Raw genomic sequence first — 19,993 nt, forward strand, 5'->3', positions numbered from 1 at the left:
AGATGTACAAGATCCAAGCTGACAAGAAAAGACATTGCACCCCAATCGTGGGCTTGATCTTAACCAAAGGGCCAAGAGTTCCACCAGTCACCCACCCTCATACTCTGAAAGTGATGACTCACAATGTCGTTGGCTTCCACCTTTATTCTGTGGTAACTTATCTAATTGGTTACTCCTTTAACTGAGTTTGACTGTCCGCATGGCAGTAGTATAGTCTGGCGTCATCATTATCTGCCAACTATACATCCATAATTCTTTTTAAAAAGTTGTTACTCTGTACTAATCGGGTATTAATTGCTTTTCCTCCCTCACCCAGGTTATTGAGATTAATTGTTGCATCCCTGCCACAAGTGCAAATGAGATAGTAACTTGAAGCAAACCAGGACTCAAACTTGAGGGCTGGAATTCTCTAACCTCGTATGCAGCTGGGATTCCCTGCTCCCGCTGCAGTGAATGGAGATTTGGCTAAGCATCAAATTCTCCATTCTTGCTGGGAGCGGCTGCAGAGCATGCGAGACTGGAGCACTCTGGCTGAAAACATTTTGGTCTGTGTGTTTCTACACATCACCATTCCCAACAATTTAATTGCAGAACATGTTATTATTAAGCCACAATAATTTATTGAATTTCTCATGCTGAAGTGGGACTATATTGAGTAGGAATGGAAAAATGATGGATTAACAAAGCAAAGTATTTTGCAAGCTGAAGTTTCTCATGCTAAAACAATGTGTTAAGACATTTTCATATTTATGTTTTCCTCATATTTAATTTAAAATACTGATATCATAATTAATCATTGATGGTCATGTCATCATCTGTGGGACAGTCCACTAAGCAGGGATTGAAGATAGTTATTCAAGATTTATATCTTATTCTATTTAAACTATTTAAGATGATTCACTTTCAATGCAAAAGCTTATGCAAAGTAATACATTTTGATTTAATTTTGAGGTTGGTCCAACTTAATTATCAACAAGGATCTCATGAGTCCCGCAATGAAACTTGTCACCATTAGTCTCCCAATCCGCCAACTTTTCAACAGAAATCACATCAAGAGCAACTGTTGTGATAGTGAGGTAGAAATTTAATTGGGCCTCATTGGGGCCCTCAATTAAGGCTATGCAAGCTCTGTTACCACCTGGAGGCCCAAGACCATCCCGGAATAAGATCTTGGCTGGAATATTACGGCCGTTCACGCCAGTGAGAATTTCCCATCCCGCTGCAGTGAATGGAGATTTGGCTGGGTGCCAGATTCTCCAACCTTGCTGCAGTGGGAGCGCGGCACGAATGGCCAGTAAGATTGCGCCCTTTGGCTCCTATTTGTAATGATTTAGGCGAGCCACATCTCCACACACAGCTTACCTATTTGGAGAAATAAACATTAGCTTGGCCTTGCAGGCAGCGAAAGTAATATTCACAAACTGTGTATTGTAAATGATCTCCATTCACTTACCATTTATTGCTTCACAATATCTTTTTCCTCCTCTTTAGGTTCTTCCACAGCACTCAGCATTCCTTGCTGAGGGGCAGGGCTGGCAAACTGCATCCAGGTATCTGCCCATGTTGCTCTAGCTGTAACTACCCACTAAGTGAGGTGCTCACGATTGGCTACTGGTGACGCCCTTCCTGTAAAGAAGCGGTGATTCCCTACTCAACCAACCCCTCAATCCCACTCCCGAAAGCAACTCAAATAAGTATGTGACGTTGTATACTAAATTGTGATAATAAACCCTTGTCCAATCATACAGTGGCACTGTTTGTTGGTACGTCAATCTCCGAGCCTGAGGGCCCTTGATCGATGCCTGTGTAGGCTGAAAGGTGTTTTCTAATGAACTGTCCAAATGTTGTATCAATACCGTGAAGGCAACAGGATATCTGGGGAAGATGTACCACAAAACATATTGGAAATTTCAAACCCATCTTAGGAGTGTGTATGGTGTTCCAATAAAGATATCAGAAACTTGTAATAAAAAAATGAAAAGCTCCCATCCCAGTTCTCAATTTCTTATCGTTTGCAAAGAGACATGTAGAAAAAGCGAGAAATATAATTATAGTCAACAGTGTAATATGTGCCCTTAATTCTTCCTCTTGAAACATCAATTCCATTGTGGCCATTCACATTTCTTTTGACATTTCCAGCAGAAGATTCCTGGAAGTATTTGCTAAGAATGCATCTGAAGCAAGTATACTCTTGCAAAGAACTCATATATTTTCATGCAATTTGTTTCAATTCAGTCTGATATTCTGAGTAAGAAAGGGGGGCAATTTTTTTTCCCCCAATAATCAATGCTTTCACCGTCTGAGGTCAGTGCCAACAGTATAAGACATTTTGGAGAGACACTGGGGAAAACTTTAATCAAATTCATCAGAAAGGATACCCCTTGGGTCAGATACACCCTTCGCAAAATTATTCACTATCAACTTCACTTCTATATCCAACACAAAACAACTTCATAGAAAATGTTCAGTATATCAACACATAAAAAGGTTGAAGATGTTACCATTTCAATGTAATTGCCATTTTCTGAGAGTGGGTCTCCCACTTTTTTGAATATTTCTCACCCCATTTGTTGAGCCTATAGATCATAGAATCATAGAACCCGCAGAGAAAGGCCCTTCGGCCCATCAAGTCTGCACCGACCACAATCCCACCCAGGCCCTACCCCCATATCCCTACATATTTACACCACACACTATCCTTGAGCCAACACATAGCTGGTTAGTCTGCATGCTTAACTCTACCAGTTAACTGGGAGCAACCTGGAGTAGTGACTCTTCCCCACTTACTGGGAAGTAATGCCCAATTTTCACACTGGTGTCGTGTGTCAACACTTTAGCCTTAAGGGTGGCCACAGACCTGAAATGGGATTGGTAGCTTTACTATTCTGTTAACGCTGGTCTCCATTCTAAAAGTTCATTTTCAATCAGAAAATAAGGGCCCTCTGACTTAGATAAGATCATTGCTACCCCAGGAACCCCTGTGCTCCATGATTTTGAAATCGCACCCCCACCAGTGCCCAAACTTTACCTAGCAGGTGGTTGCTGTTGCTCAATGTTGAGGTTTCATCCAGCAAGTTGCATTGGGACAATTCTTTTGGCGCCTCGCAGCTGCCCCATAAAATTTAAGCGATACAGTGGCCTCAAAGACATAGATTGGGAGGGGATGTCTTTGCCAATGGAACGAGTGGCCAGCAATTGTGCTCCTCCAGTCTGTTGGCCTAAAATCAAATCAACTCCAGTTAATGCATGATAACCTCTAATCAGTCCAATAGGAGATTCAGGAGACACTATTCTTTATGCAGAGTGATTAGAATGGAACAGGGGTTAGATATAATAGGAGGCTCCTCGAGAACATAAACAAGAGCCAGTTGGAATGGTGCTGTAAATCCAAGCAATTCTATGCAACAGAATTCACACAGTGTTAAGATTCATGAGAAAGGAATTCACACTTTCCCACTCCATGATATCATCCAGGTATTTGATTTCAATTCCATCATAAGTGACTTTGCTCTATCGCAATTTTAGATGATGATGATCTTGACATCAACTCTGTAGTGAAGCATAATGCATAACGAACAAAAAGCTATTATATATAACAAATTCACCAGTCAATCTCCCATGGCTTAGCAGTGCTAGTTACAACCTGTCATAGTGTTCGGGTTAAGTCAGGCTAATAAGCATAGGGATAATTGGACCCAGGCAGGGAAAGAGAAAGGGAGTGAAGCGAAACAATTTAGTAGAGGCGGCACAGGTGGCCAAAAAATATCAGAGTGGTCAATTAGTGATAAGTGCCAGGGATTCTGATGAACAACTTTTAGGGCAGAGAGGAAGAGGGAAGGCAGGCTTGTTGGGTCTCCAAAGTAATGCCATGTATCGGGTGGAAAGAACATGCATTGGGTAATCATGTGAACACCCCACGGGGGAATTTGAAGCCTTCTGTATTATCCATTAGTTTTGTAGATGAGCTACAAGTTAGTGACAAGTCCAGATTATTGTGGCAGCTTAGGGTACAGAAACAAAATTAATATAATGACAGTTTATAGTATAAAAGGCAGTTTTGGCACCACTTAATCATTACATTCATTGCAAGTAATTTAAAATGAACAAAATGAAATGAAATATTGTGACCCACCTCATTGTTAATCTCTATCCAATTGATGAATGAACCATTCCCTCAGACATTGACACCTTTCTTAAGTTTAGTGTTCATAACAATGAGGATAGGAAATATTTCTAAGAAAGATGGAGAGAATTTAGTTTGGCGACAATGTTGGGATTTTCCATCACTGTATAGTAATGCTGTTTCCATTCCATTTCCAGAAACTAGCGGAGTTCAATTCAATTCTCCGATTATTTTATCCTGTTTTCTTTGACCCTGCCCATGTTTAATCGGTTGATGATTTCTTCCTATGTCTATTGAGTTGTAGAATCTGGGGTTCACACTTGCGTTTGCTACATGATGAGTCACCTGGCCTGAGAGAGGGTAATGGCAGGGGAACATTTTTTCTAAATATACTGTAGGATTCCTGGCACCTGACTCGAGGCAGCAAATGGGAGAGACAATGCAGGATACCAATCTACCTCTCATTTGAGAGTATGGTTTGTGGCATAGGAATAGTCTTAAAACAAAAAAGAGGCAAAAATAATTGGGATGGGAAAAAGTACAAAACTGGAGAACAAAGTTTTGCATCTAAGGCATTTGAGTTGATTTTTTACATATAACCAGCAGCATCTTATCATTATCCTGCTCCAAGATGTTTTATCATGTATTGTCCAAAGAGTTTTTGCAGAGAAAGAATACAAAAAAAATCAAAAATTGGACATGATGGTACCTGTTTTAGGGGCACCATACAAGTGAACAAGACCCAATTTCGGGAAGCCAGACTTGCAACTCAAAGACATCTGAAAGACAGTCAACCCAAAATTTAGTCAGGTTCGTTCTCAAGTGTCAGATAACATCACCTGAAAGTCATTAGATCTGTCATTTGTGTATGGAAGGGACCTAATGCCTGTTTTCAGTCCCTATGCAAGAACAACAGAGTAGATGTGGGTTTACCCCATTCTAGGTGGGATGATCTCCCAACTATGTCTGTGATTGACCTTCCCCCTTGATCGCTAGCAACATTCCCCGATTTGGGACTTGCCTTTGGACTAATCCAAATATAGAGGCATGACAGCTCCTGGAAACTCACCCAAATTAAGCCAACAAAGCCCGGTAAGACTGAGGGCTCAGTATCCCATGCGTCTGAAAATAAGCCGTAATAATTTTATACCCAATGTTCTTTCCTGTAGACAGAGATGCTGAATCTGACAGGGTGCACAGTGAGTTGGACTCTGCTTATGATATTTGCCTTTTACAGTTCCATCATGGTGACTTTTAGACCTCATTTTGTTTTTGTCGTAATAAGATACTCATCAGAAAGCAGGCACTTTTCCATGACAATGGAACTATGATCAACCCAATCACCTCCCCAGTTCCCAACACACACACTACCAAATGCTTGGTCCTCTAGGGACACTTTCCTAATCCTGGAAGTGCATCGTTCAACATGTTCCTTTTTGATAGGCTGATCAATTTGACCTAAGCAGATTAAGAGGGAGGAAAATGAGAAGTATTTTTAAAATCTATTTGAGTTCAGGTAATGTGACTTGGATGGGGGATAAATTTTGAAATTAGTTCTACTCGATTGAATATTAGACCCAATCTGTCCAACCACATGGTTGAGTTTTGGCTCAGGAACTGTAGTTAGTATATTACACTGAATGGATGCTTCACTGTAGCAAGCTGTTGTCAGTGATAGTAGACAATTGCAAGTCAAGCGTTGAAGTAGAATTCTTCCCCATTCTCTGTTCTGTTTATCTTGATCCCACAGGAGGCCTCCAGATACACATGGTGCAGCTGCTGTACCTGAGAGTTTCGAAGTACTGAGATATTCACGTGTGCGAAAGCCCAAGAAGGCAACCCAGCTTACTTCAAAGGCGCGGCAAAAAAACAGTGAGTGATATGTGAAACACTGGGGAAAAATGGGGAGGAACATTCGGTAATTTTGAAGAGTATCTGAGCATGAATAAGTCATGTATATGTATCTCACCAATCCATTCTGCCTTTGATAGATTGGCGTCTGTTTTGTATGTTTAGGATAACGCAAGTAACAAATACATTCATGTAACGTTCCTCTATCTAGTATTATAACCTATTTATTAACCTAACTGCTACAAATAGGTTAGTACTACAGTTGAAAAAGGTGGCATAAAGTTGTTGTACATATGATATCTCAAACAATCATCCTTAGACTTTAGTTCACGTTGTTTGAACTAATATCACATCCTGTGTATCATGATAGAGTTTATATAAACGCAAAAGGTTTATAATTTTTTAGGGGGAGGGGCTTTTTTACTCAAATGCAACTTTCAAGGTACTTTGATCAGTTTGATAAATTCTATACAGGTACGACTAGCCTTCATCTGATGAAAATCTCTGTTGAGTTGATTGTGGAAGAGGGTTACCCAATGGAGGATTGGGCTAACTTTTACTTCTGAAGAACATCTAAGCCTGAAGCAAGACACATTAATGTCAAGGCTGACCTAAGCAACCATCCTTTGCTCTAAGGAAACATGCTCTGGGTGGAATGGTGGCACAGTAGTTAGCACTGCTGCCTGACAGTGCCAGGGACCCGGCTTCGATTCCCGGCTTGAGTCACTATCTGTGTGGAGTTTGCACATTCTCCTCGTGTCTGCACAGTTTCCTCCGGATGCTCCGGTTTCCTCCCACAATCCAAAGATATGCTGGTTAGGTTGACTGGCTATGGTAAATTGCCACTTAGTATCAGGGGATGTAGCAGGGTAAAAACATGGGGCTGTGGGAATGTGGGATTGTGGTCGGTGCAGACTCAATGGGCTGAATGGTCTCCCTCTGCACTGTAGGGATTCTATGAATGGTCTCAGACGATAGTCCCTTTTAAGTAAAAAAACATGTTTGGATTTTGTTCACTGTAGTGGATAAATTTTAATGAAAAACAGTAGGATCTTCCAGTCCTATTGGAGTCAACAGAGATTTAAGTGGCTCACTGCGTCCACCACAGGGAAACCCAACACAGCAGGACTGGAAAATCCCAGCCAAATTCTTATATTTCTATCCAATTTTGTATATCAAAATCTCTTACTCATCTTACATAAAATAGGATACCCATTGAATAGCTTTGATGTATTCAGAACACTGGAGACTGGAGTTTCAGTAGCTCTGCTGGACAGGAATTGTACAACTGCACGCTGAAAATCGTGGCATGCCAATGACTGATGTGTTTGTGCCAATGTCCAAGTTTCCGACATTTTGCTACTGTCCTTGAAATGGCCAGCTCATGCACTCACCAGACACAGATGGGCCCTCAACAGCCCATGTAATCTGGGGTTCTTTGATGTCAATAGAACCACCGTACATGCTGAGTATTTCCAACACTTCCAGTTTTTATTTCCCTTTATGTCAGAAATATTTGAAAAAGACAGAGTTGGCCTAGTATGAGTCAGAAAAATACTTGTAAATAGAAAGAAAACAGGTAAATATGCATTACAAAAACTTACTGTAAAAATCTGAAGTATTCACTGCAACTATGAGGTTAGTCCCAACATCATGAAGTTCTGTTCATTTTTCAGTCTTGAACATTAGTTGTACTGTCATTATTGGGTCATTTTGAAGCAGATTTGGTTACCATTGACCAGAAGCTTACCTGGACTAACCATATAAAAACTGTGGCTACAAGAGCAGGTCAGAGGCTAAGGATCCTGTGGTGAATAACTCACCCCTTGACTCCCTAAAGCCTGTCCACTGTCTGTAAAGCACATGTCAGGAGTGTGACAGAATACTGACACAAAAACAGAAAATGCTGGAAAATCTCGGCAGGTGTGACAGGACCTGTGGAGAGAGGATGGAGCCAACATTTAAATTAGGATGACCCTTCATCAGAGTTGAAGACAAGGAAAATCAGGCAAGATTTATACTGTGAGGGTAAGGTAGGGTGTGGGGAGAAGGAGGGCAGTAACTAATAGGAATGGAATCATGATGGAATGCTCCTGACTTGCCTGATTGAGTGCAACTCCAACAACACTCAAGAAGCTTGACACCATCCAGGACAAAGCCCTCTTGATTGGCACTTCATCCAGAAACATTCATCTCTCCACCACTGATGCACAGTAACTGCAACATGTACTATCTACAAGATGCACTGCAGGAACTCACCAAGGTTCCTTAGACAGCATCTTCACGGCCACTACAATCTAGCAAGACAAGAGCAGCAGATACATGACAGCACCAGCACTTCCCCTTCAAATCACTAACCATCCACACTGGAAATTTATCACTATTCCTTTGCTGTCACTGGTTCAAAATCCTGGAAGTCTCTCCCCAACAGCACTGCTCAGAGACTGCAGTTGTTCAAGAACACAGCTCATCACCATCTTCTTAGGAGCAATCAGGGATGGGCAATAAATGCTGGCCAGTGAAACTAACATCCATTGAATTAATGAAGCATGTGATTAGCAATATAACATCAGTGTCAGATCTTGATGTGATACCAAGGATTACTCATGTCCAACAATGTAAAACACTGGCAGAAGATTGTCTCACATTGGTTCAAGTTCATTGCAACTTTGGCAAGATGAAAGATCAAAATCAGCACCCAGGCAATCTATTGGAATGCATGGGATCTTTGTATGGAAGAGATATCCCCCTGAGGTACATTTTCATGTCCACTACGACTTTCACCAATGTTTACAGATGCACCATAGAAAACATCATCTCCCTATGCGTCACAGCTCTTGCTCTGACCAAGACTGCAAGAAACTACAAAGCATTGTGAACAAAGCCCAGTCTATTACGCAAACCAGCCTTCCATCCATTGACTCTGTCTATACTTCTCCCTGCCTCAGAAAAGCAGTCCGCATAATCAAGGACCCCATGCAACCTGGACATACTCTCACCCATCTTCTTCCATTGGGAAAAAGATACAAAAGTCAGAGGTCATTTATCAACCGACTCAAGAACAACTTCTTCCCTGCAGCCATCAGGCTTTTGAATGGACCTGCCTTATATTAAGTTGATCTTTCTCTATACCATAGCTATGACTGCATTCTGCACCCTCTCCGTTCCTTCTCTATGTACCATATGTTTTATCTGTATAACGCGCAAGAAACAATACTTTTCACTGTATACTAATACGTGACAACAGTAAATCAAATCAAATTCATTGAAAAATTAGCCACTGACAAAACAGAGCTCGTGATCCACATCCATTCACCCATGTGCAGAACTCCTTTCTAGCTGATTGTGACGTGACATGGGTGGATACACAGTTAAGAGTATAACTCTGGCCTGCCAGCAATGCAAGAGACTTCATAAGACAGGCCTTATGAAATTCCAATCTAACTGCTGTCTAAAATCAGATCTGTGTGGAATACTACCAATACCTACCAATTGTTATGTAACTCTAGTTATTCTAATTACTCTAATCATTCAGTGGATCTGGTTGCCCTGTTATTTTTGTAAATCATATTTGTGGTCTTTTTGATGTGAGATTAAGTCCTACCTAATCCATCTGCTCATGCTGGTTAAATCCAGCCGCAGTTTTCAGCATGTTAAAATGAAATACTTTACAACACATTGTGCCATGCGTTGATTGAACAGACTGTTCAATTGACTAGAACAGGATGGATGGAATCTCCAAGGGGATTTCCTGATCTCCTATTGTAGCCTTTGCATCCTCCTTCCAACATTCCCAAAGATACTGCGCCCATAGTAAACTGGGCAGTCATGAGGAATGCTGGGGTACTGATGGATCCCTATCATCAGAGTGTCTAACATTTTAAACCTCATAGGGTTCTCCATATGCAGTCTGTGATGTCCATCTAAAAGCTCAAAACTCAAAGAGGAACTCAGTCTCCAGATCATAATTTAGAAAGCAAGTCCCAATTTTGATTCCTTTTTGGATTATACAATTGGTCTGCAGGGTTGCCTGGTAAGAAAGATCTTAGTTATTGTCAAATAAATTGTATTTTTTTTCACTTAATTTGTCACTGCTTCTGCCCACTGTGCATTTCAGCATTTCATTTAATTATTGGTGTTATTTTGGTTGCTTAATTCTGTTTTATGTGAGAAAATGTATCGCTTCATATTTGTGCTTTTAAAAACTTTCTCCGACACATTACTTTCCTAAAGGCAATGGCTCACACTAGGATTTGGTCATGACACCTCTTCAATACTTCACTCAAGTGACTATTTTCAGATCTGAACTTTGACAATGAGCATCATAAAGTGATCATAGAATCCTTACAGTTCAGAAGGAGGCCATTTGGCCCATCAAGCCTGCATCGATTCTCTCACAGAGTATCTTATCCAGGCCCTCCTTCCCGCTCTATCCTTATTACCCCATGTATTTACCCCACTAATCCTCCTACCTTACATTCCTTGGGACAATTTTACCTTGGCCAATCCACCTAACCTGCGCATCTTTGGACTGTGGGAGGAAACCAAAGCACCCAGAGAAAACCCACACAGACACGGACAGAATGTACAAACTTCACACAGACAGTGACTTGAGGCCAGAATTGAAGCCGGATCTCTGGTGCTGTGAGGTAGCAATGCTAGTCACAAGGCCACCATGCCATAATTTAACTGTGTGGGCCAGGACAAGTCTATCCTCGCCTACAACCTTATATAACCTTACAGCACAGAAGGAGCATCATCATTGTGCCAACTCTTTATTCCAGAAATCCAAAACTAATCCCACAAGTATGCTTCTTTTCCTCGATCACCTCTATTTCCTCTAATCCAAATATTTGCCTGCTCTACTCTTAATTGGTTCTGCTTCAACCATTCCCCGTGGCACAGTGGTTGCTCTACCAACTATGCTATAAACAGAAGTGCCTAATCATTATTTTTATTCTCTTAGTGGTCATTTTAAATTGATGACCCATCTTTGCTGAATTGGCATGCCAATTCAGAGGAAATAGTCTTTCTGCTGTCACTTTATCATAACCTTTAAATTATTTTAAAAGATGCTATTTATTCTGCTCTTAGATTCCTCTGGCCCAGCAAAAATAATTCCAGTATCTAAGGTCCTCCTCATATCTACAATTTTTCATCCCAGATATCATGCCAGTGAATTCCCAGAGGAGGTCACTGAATATTGGGGAGGCAATGGCCGAGTGGTATTATCGCTAGAATATTGATCCAGAAACCCAGCAAATGTTCTGGGTCCGGGGTTCAAATCCCATGATGGCATATGTTGGAATTCGAATTCAATAAAAAATATTTGGGATTAAGAATCTACTGATGACCATGAAACCATCGTCAATTGTTGGAAAAAGCCATCTGGTTCACTAATGTCCTTTAGGGAAGGAAATCTGCAGTCCTTACCTGGTCTGGCCTACATGTGCCACAGTAATGTGGTTGACTCTCAACTGCCCTTGAGTAACTAGGAGTGGGCAATAAATGTTAGCCAGCCAGCGATGCCCATGTCCCACGAATGAATTAAAAAAAAGGAAAACCATGGTCACTTTCCCCCTCCTGAACAGACAATGTTGGGAATTTTATTACTAACTTCCTTGACAGAGCACTGAGCAGCCTTTAAGCCGAGGACTTCCTTGGCATACAGTTCTCAGAGCCTCAGAGTGAGCCATCAACTAAAGCCTGTTCGCCCACAGGTAGCACTGATTCTGTAAATCCAGAGGTAGCTTTCAGAGAGAACTTAGTCCTTACCTTTTTGTGAAAAGGCAAAAAACAGAACCATTGAAATGTTGCACAATACTAACTGCTGTAGGAAAGTAAAAAGGCTAGCTTTTGAAAATGATCTTTTTTTCAACCAATCCACTGCCAAAATTAACCGGAATAATTTCAAAAATAAACTTGACATTGTCAACTCTGAATACGTGTAAATACAATGTAATGAGACATATTTTGTATGAAAAAAAGCAGAAATATGCTGCTTCCAATAACTTTGCTTGGCTGTATATTCATCATCAGAGTTGATGTCGTGGAGGGAATTCATCTGCATGCAGTTCACTCTATGAAAAGTCACATCCCACAAGAGTGCTTATTGCTGACAGTGTCAACAGCATTCACTCCAACATCAATTGTCACAATTGTTATCAGCAGTGTAGAATTCCCTGTGTAATCCTGCAAAATATGTTTCACTGTTAAACTCAAACCCAGAACAGAATCCTTAACTTCACTTCATATGAGAGTTTCTTTGTTTATATTAACCACCCTCTGGCATTTCTGGGTGAGAATGTCCAATTAATATTGAATTGTGAGCAATGTTATGCTGTGGTTCTGCGCCCATGAGGAATTACCCAAGATTTTGCAAACTCATTTCATTCCAGACCTTTAACTACCATCAGAAAGAGACTTTCACTTCTTCCTCTGGGCTGATTTGAGAGTAACAATGAGAAATATAGTGCCTTGCTTTGATATTCATGTATATACTCTGCACCTTCCCCAGTGGTATCTACATTTTAATATCAAACCTTTGCTTGGAATTAGCCAAAAATACATATAGCAAAAAGATTGCCAATTTATATAACCTTAATAACCTAATTTTAATTAAATAATGCCAAATTGAAAGTGACTAATTGATTACAGATAATTACTATGTCTTTCCAGAGCACTTGACTTCTTCGATCAGACACAAAGGTTTCGAAAACAATGCATGGCTTAATGAAATAAATCAAGATACAGAGGACGAGAGGGTGACTCAAGGACTAAGACCAGAATTTTCCCGTCTTGTGCACCTCGCCACTACTGTTAGTGAGAACGGAGAGCTTGCCGCTCCGTTTGCTGCAGCAGGACTGGAGAGCCCCAGCCCCAAGAAGGTTGGAGAATTCCGGCCTTATGTCTTGAGCACCTTCACACTTAAAATTGGTCAAGAAAGCCGTGGCATGATTTCTATCTGAGGAAAGGCTGTGCGATTAATTGCACAATTCGTGTTTTGCAGCCCAAGGTCACATCGTGTGTAAGCACCAAGTTGTACTGCAAACCTTGGTGATGCGACCAAGGTCTAGAAAATAAGGTATTGTGCAATAATCTCTGGACCATTCATGCTTGCATGCTCACTGATATTGCCATTTCTGCCTCAAAATTTGCACTTTTCCAGTTCCAAGGTTTGATATTACTCTACTCCAATTTTCATGAGATTAGAGTTTGCCCGTTTGTCTTGAAAAGGAGGTAAGCTTGACAAAACAAGTGGGCTTTTTTTTGTTCTTGCACCATGTATGATGACATTGCTCTCTGTATTTTCTGATGTAGTCTTACATTCATGTTCTAGTCTTCATCATCAAACCTAATGGAAAGCCAATAGCATATATGGGTGACACAGTGGTTAGCATAGCTGCCTCACAGCACCAGAGACCGGGGTTGAATTCTGGCCTTGGGTGACTGTGTGGAGTTTGCACACTCTCCCTGTGCCTGTGTGGACTTCCTCTGGGTGCTCCAATTTCCCCCTAAGGTGTAAATTAGGTTGACTGGCTGTGCTAAATTGCCCCTTAGTGTTAGGGTGGCCAGCATGGTAAATATATGGCGTTATGGGGATAGAGCCTGGGTGGGAGTGTTGTTGGTGCAGGCTCGATGGGCCAAATGGCCTCCTTCTGCACTGGGATTCTATGAATATTGACATTATTTTGTACTTCGGATAGCTCACTGATATAGTGCACTTTTCGAACTGACCTTTTTTGACTGGCTTTATAACGTCAAACATGCATTTTGGGGTTTGCACTTGTGATTTCATTCAGTTTAATATTTTCAGTAAAAATACATGTTACATTTTAAAGGCATTGGCATATTTATTGAGGATGTATTCTAATATTTTTTCATCGATCCAATTTATCTGCACTTTCTGATATAGTCTTACAATCGTGTTCGAGTCTTCATCATCAGACTTAATAGAAAACCAATTATTTTTATGATTATGGCAGAGGGCTATCCACCTCAACACAGGTTTGTAAATGTATCTACTGCCCTAAAGCTGCATTTTACCCTCAGAATTAGATAAGCGTGTTTGTAGGTAATGTCAAATCAAATTAAGCAGCTGTTTTCAAAGTTCAGCATTGTGTTAAACTGGAATATTCTGATATCGTACGCCCCACCTCCGCTCCCACTGAAAACGGTGTACTTGGTACTCAGCCAAATCTCCATTCACAGCAGCAGGACCGGAGAATCCCAGCCGCAGACGTGGTTGTAGAATTCCGGCCTTAGTCATCCTCAGATAATGACACCCCCCTCGTTGGTCTTGCCACCCAATGGATTTCTAATTGTGTTACCTGGTGAAGTAACAAGCTGGGGAGGTTTCTATATCAGCCAAGCTGCTATTTGGAATTGTTGAACAGAGGCTAAGAGTGGAATTTTCCCATCCTGTCTGCCATAGGAATCGTAGCAGGCGGGACAGGACCATGCAAAGGTCCATTGACCCGGAGTGAGATTTTCCGGTCTTAGGGCAAGCGCAGCTGGAAAATCCCGCCTGTTATAATTCCTTAAAGCAGGGGGTGGGGGGAGAAGAAAGCTGATGTGCTCGTTAACACTGATCAATTTGTTACACCTAACTTCCTAGCAAGCATGTGCAGAACTACACGTGCACGTGGTTTTGGGTACAGATCTGGCTTCTAACTCAGGATAAAATATGTGACAAAGATATGCAGAGAAATGAGGGAAACAGCTAAATAATAAAGGATACAGTCTTAAGATAGCTTTAAACTTTTATTTTAAGTAAATTTTTACCTTTTCATTAAGTACCAAAGGCATTGAATACTTACTGAGGATGTATTCTAGGATTTTGTTCTTTGGTACAATTGTTCATTTGTACCAGAATTGGTATCTGTATTTTCCAATACAGCTTTTCACTGTGATGGAAAGCTAATCCCTCTTGGATCCATAGTACACTGTTTCTGAAAGCAGTGTACAGGTGAAACACATAGAGCCAAGCGTCCCAATCTATACACATTTGTTTTCTTCATCCCTACTTGAACAGCTGCCAAGACTCAATAATTGTCTTTGCCACTTCAGAGCTAAGTAGAGAACATTTAGTCGGGATTCCCAATGACTGCTAGCAACGTAAATGTTGGGTGAGGATTGTATTCGCCTCGGCTGTGATGTCCGTTCAGCTGAATAATCTCCCAACACTGTGCAGCCTCATACATGAGGAAAGGTCTGAAAGGCAACTGATGCCAATGCCAACCCAGTAGGAGTCAGCACTTCCACCAAGAGAAGACAGAAAATTAGCAAAAAGGTCAATTTTGATTGTTAGCATCTTGGTAGATTTTTAATAATTCAATGCATGCTAGAAATGGGAAAATTGGCTCATTGGGCTGGGATTTGCGGAGGGTGTGGAGAGTCTGCAGAAGGATCTAGATAGGCTGGGCGAATGGGCCAGGAAATGGCAAATGGAATTTAATGTTGGCAAGTGTGAGGTGGTCCACTTTGGTAGGAAGAATGGTAGGAAGGACTATTACTTACGTGGCGAAAAACTGCAGCAGGCGACGGTGCAGAGGGACCTCGGGGTCCTTGTGCATGAGTCGCAAAAACCCAGCCTGCAGGTGCAGCAGGTGGTCAGGAAGGCGAATGGGATGCTGGCCTTCATAGCGAGGGGGATTGAATATAAAAGTAGGGAGGTCTTGCTGCAGCTGTATAGGGCATTGGTGAGGCCGCAGCTGGAGTACTGTGTGCAGTTTTGGGCGCCGCACCTGCGCAAGGATATTTTGGCCTTGGAGGGAGTGCAGAGGAGGTTTACTAGGCTGATACCGGAGTTGAGGGGGTTGAGCTATGAGGAGAGGCTGAATAAACTAGGCTTGTACTCGTTAGAGTTTAGAAGAATGAGGGGAGATCTCATTGAGACGTATAAGATGATGAATGGGATGGATAGGATAGAGGTGGAAAGACTCTTCCCGCTCAAAAAAGACAGTAGGACTAGGGGGCACAGCCTCAAGATAAAGGGGGGGCGGTTCAGAACGGAGTTGAGGAGGAACTTCTTCACTCAAAGGGTGGTGAATCTCTGGAATTCTCTGCCCGTTGAAGTGGTGGAGGCTGCCTCGCTAAATATTTTTAAGAAGCGGGTTGATGGGTTTTTGATAAGAGAGGGGATTAAGGGTTATGGGGAGAGGGCGGGAAAGTGGAACTGAGCCACGACAGATCAGCCATGATCTTATTGAATGGCGGGGCAGGCTCGAAGGGCCAGATGGCCTACTCCTGCTCCTATTTCTTATGTTCTTATGTTCTTATTTTCAGGGGGCATTGGAACTCCAACATTGGATTCATATGAGCGGTGGGCCCACTGGCCTCCTAATTAGCCTCCTCTGTGCTTGCTGTCCAGTTGAGGATGGCAGATGCGTTCCTGAGGCAACAGGTCCAGTAAGAAGTCTCACAACACCAGGTTAAAGTGCAACAGGTTTATTTGGTAGGAAACACCACTAACTTTTGGAACGCTGTTCCTTCTTCAGGTGAGTAGAGAGTTCTGATCACAAACAGGGCATATAAAGGCACACACAGTTTACTGAATACTGATTAGAATGCGAATATTTACAGCTAATCTGCTATTCAAGTCTTAAAAGTGCAGAAAATGTGCGTGGAGATAGCATTAAGCATGGGTTAAAGAGATGTGTATTGTCTCCAGACAGGACAGTAAGTGAGATGTTGCAAGTTCAGGCAAGTCATGGGGGTTACAGATAGTGTGACATGAACCCAAGATCCCGGTTGAAACCATCCTCATGTGTGCGGAACTTGGCAATAAGTTTCTGCTCAGCAACTCTGCGCTGTCGTATGTCATGAAGGCCGCCTTGGAGAACATTTACTTGAAGATCAGAGGCTGAATGCCCATGACCGCTGAAGTGTTCGCCAACAGGAAGGAAACAGTCTTACCTGGTGATTGTCTAGCGGTATTCATTCATCCGTTGTCGTAGCGTCTACATGGTCTCCCCGATATACCATGCTTCGGGACATCCCCCCCTGCAGCATATCAGGTAGACAACATTGGCCGAGTTGCAGAAGTATGTGCTGTGTACCTGGTGGATGGTGTTCTCACATGAGATGACGGCATCCATGTCGATGATCCGGCATGTCTTGCAGAGGTTGCTATAAGAACATAAGAACATAAGAACATAAGAAATAGGAGCAGGAGTAGGCCATCTGGCCCTTCGAGCCTGCCCCGCCATTCAATAAGATCATGGCTGATCTGTCGTGGCTCAGTTCCACTTTCCCGCCCTCTCCCCATAACCCTTAATCCCCTCTCTTATCAAAAACCCATCAACCCGCTTCTTAAAAATATTTAGCGAGGCAGCCTCCACCACTTCAACGGGCAGAGAATTCCAGAGATTCACCACCCTTTGAGTGAAGAAGTTCCTCCTCAACTCCGTTCTGAACCGCCCCCCCTTTATCTTGAGGCTGTGCCCCCTAGTCCTACTGTCTTTTTTGAGCGGGAAGAGTCTTTCCACCTCTATCCTATCCATCCCATTCATCATCTTATACGTCTCAATGAGATCTCCCCTCATTCTTCTAAACTCTAACGAGTACAAGCCTAGTTTATTCAGCCTCTCCTCATAGCTCAACCCCCTCAAATCCGGTATCAGCCTAGTAAACCTCCTCTGCACTCCCTCCAGGGCCAAAATATCCTTGCGCAGGTGCGGCGCCCAAAACTGCACACAGTACTCCAGCTGCGGCCTCACCAATGCCCTATACAGCTGCAGCAAGACCTCCCTACTTTTATATTCAATCCCCCTCGCTATGAAGGCCAGCATCCCATTCGCCTTCCTGACCACCTGCTGCACTTGCAGGCTGGGTTTTTGCGACTCATGCACAAGGACCCTGAGGTCCCTCTGCACCGTCGCCTGCTGCAGTTTTTCGCCACGTAAGTAATAGTCCTATGGCAAGGTTGTGTGGTGTTGTGGTCGCTGTTCTCCTGAAGGCTGGGTAGTTTGCTGTGGACAAAGGCTCCAAGGCGGCCTTCACGACATACGTTAGTGCAGAGTCGCTGAGCAGAAACTGATAGCCAAGTTCCACACACATGAGGACGGCTTCAACCGGGATCTTGGGTTCACGTAACACTGTCTGTAACCCCCATGACTTGCCTGAACTTGCAACATTTCATTTACTGTCCTGTCTGGAGATAATACACATCTCTTTAACCTAAGCTTAATACTATCTCCACTCACATTGTCTGCACCTTTAAGGCTTGATTAGCTGTAACGACTCGCATTTTAATCTGTATTCTGTAAACTGTGTGTACCTTTATATGCACTGTTGTGAGAAGAACTCTCCACTCACCTGATGAAGGAACAGCATTGCGAAAGCTAGTGGCATTTACTGCCAAATAAACCTGTTAGACTTTAACCTGGTGTTGTGAGACTTCTTACTGTGTTTACCACAGTCCAACGCCGGCATCTCCACATTGCAACAGGCCCAACCAGAGGACCAACAGAAATGTCAGGTCAGCAGGTTCACCAGGAGAGGCAGATGGTTAAGAACAAAGGCATCTCTGCCACCTGCATTGAAGTTATATATTAAAGAGGCCTGAAGTCCATAGGTTGACGGAAAATCACTCTGCGGAACTATTCACTGAAAAGACTGCGGCTTTTCACCACTCCATCCCCTTCCTGCCCTGTCATTGAGCCTCCCAGTCCAATGGTCCCTTGGCCGGCCACCAGGAGACCATCTCAAATTACCTGGAAACCTCTGCACCCAGTAGTGGGAGGGCCACTCTAATGACATAGACCCCTAGGCAGTGCCTCAACTGCAGTAATTGGCCCCTGCCTCCCTGGAGAGCAATCACAGTTCCCAGTTCACCCCAGACAAACACTGGAGGTAGGAACGCATCAGGCAGCCAATCTAATACAGCCCCCTACCATTACCCCCCATCTCCAAGAGGCCAAGAAAATTCAGACTGTTTCTGTAGTAAAAGTATTGTATTGTAGACTTATTTCCCACAATTTGTGCTGCCTCTCAACCAACTACTGTTGGTAGCACCGAGCGTAATTCCTATCTGAAGAAGTTAAGGCCTACTATACGTATCGTTGATATTTCATTGGCATCTAATCAAATTCTCCTTTTATTTTTGCATTAGGTTTTCCAATCTCACAGGTCCAGCAGCCCAGTGAATCTCAGGTTCTCCAGCCCCAAGGCATTCTCTACCTCCAAAAGAAGAAGAGACACTCCCGTCAGGACCCTTACGCTTATTTTTCTGCCATGAAAGAAGAGTTTCACAAGTACAGACACCAGCCTGAGGACGAAATGGCTATTCTGGATCAGGTGGATCACGAAGAATACCATGGGCAGGCAACACGGCTCTAGTAATAGTGATTAGTTTTAACAAAATACTTGACAATATTTGTAAATCTGTGTACAGAATGTGTTTCTCTGCTCAAAAGAAATTGAGCACAGACTCTGTGGTAGAAGTTAGCCTTGTGGTCTCAGTTGTGCAAACAGCAGTGCTGCAGCGCTATTTTCTTAACTACCTACCCCACAATTAAAAGTATCGACACCGTATTCGTATATACCCCTTTGAAAGGTCTACTTAAAGGGTGGCAGTGTTTTGTTTCGCCAGCCTACTTAGTTTAAGTGCTTGAAAAAAATGATGTGAAGAAACATGTAGTTTGTAATAATTTTACGCCACCAATATAATGACACACACACACACACATACACACACCACATGTGGGGAATGATTATCTGCCCATCAGTGGTGTCATGTTGCCTCCAAGGTAATTTTGTAACGTTGGTGTGACAGATCGCTCAGTGATGACATGTAAATGAAACTGTGAAGTTGTTAGTTGTCTTTCCACAGATCTTGCTGCTTTACGATGTCACAGTTTCCTATGGGTGCATATGCTCCATCTCACTCTCCCACTCAAGATGGTGCCATGTCAGGTGCTGAGTTTGTGGCTTTTGTATAGCATATCTGAAACAGTGAAGTAATACTTTATATGCAGTAAGATTTAGAATGAAAGTTTAATACTGAATGGCACATGC

General features: G+C 42.5%; 1 protein-coding gene across 1 annotated transcript in view; it reads left to right on the plus strand.

Annotated features, from left to right (window-relative positions):
• The window catches only part of igsf9bb (immunoglobulin superfamily, member 9Bb), a 660,581-nt gene extending 640,908 nt beyond the window's left edge, over nt 1-19,673 (plus strand). Inside the window, exons 19-20 of the mRNA XM_080214744.1 lie at nt 5,874-5,995; nt 19,089-19,673. Of these exons, the coding sequence (XP_080070870.1) occupies nt 5,874-5,995; nt 19,089-19,315 (349 nt within the window). The 3' untranslated portion in view covers nt 19,316-19,673. The remainder of the gene's footprint in view (nt 1-5,873; nt 5,996-19,088) is intronic.
• The last annotated feature ends 320 nt before the right edge of the window (nt 19,674-19,993 follow it).

Source organism: Carcharhinus amblyrhynchos, chromosome 29, assembly GCF_965287045.1.
Source record: "Carcharhinus amblyrhynchos chromosome 29, sCarAmb.v2.hapA, whole genome shotgun sequence".
NCBI lineage: Eukaryota > Metazoa > Chordata > Chondrichthyes > Carcharhiniformes > Carcharhinidae > Carcharhinus > Carcharhinus amblyrhynchos.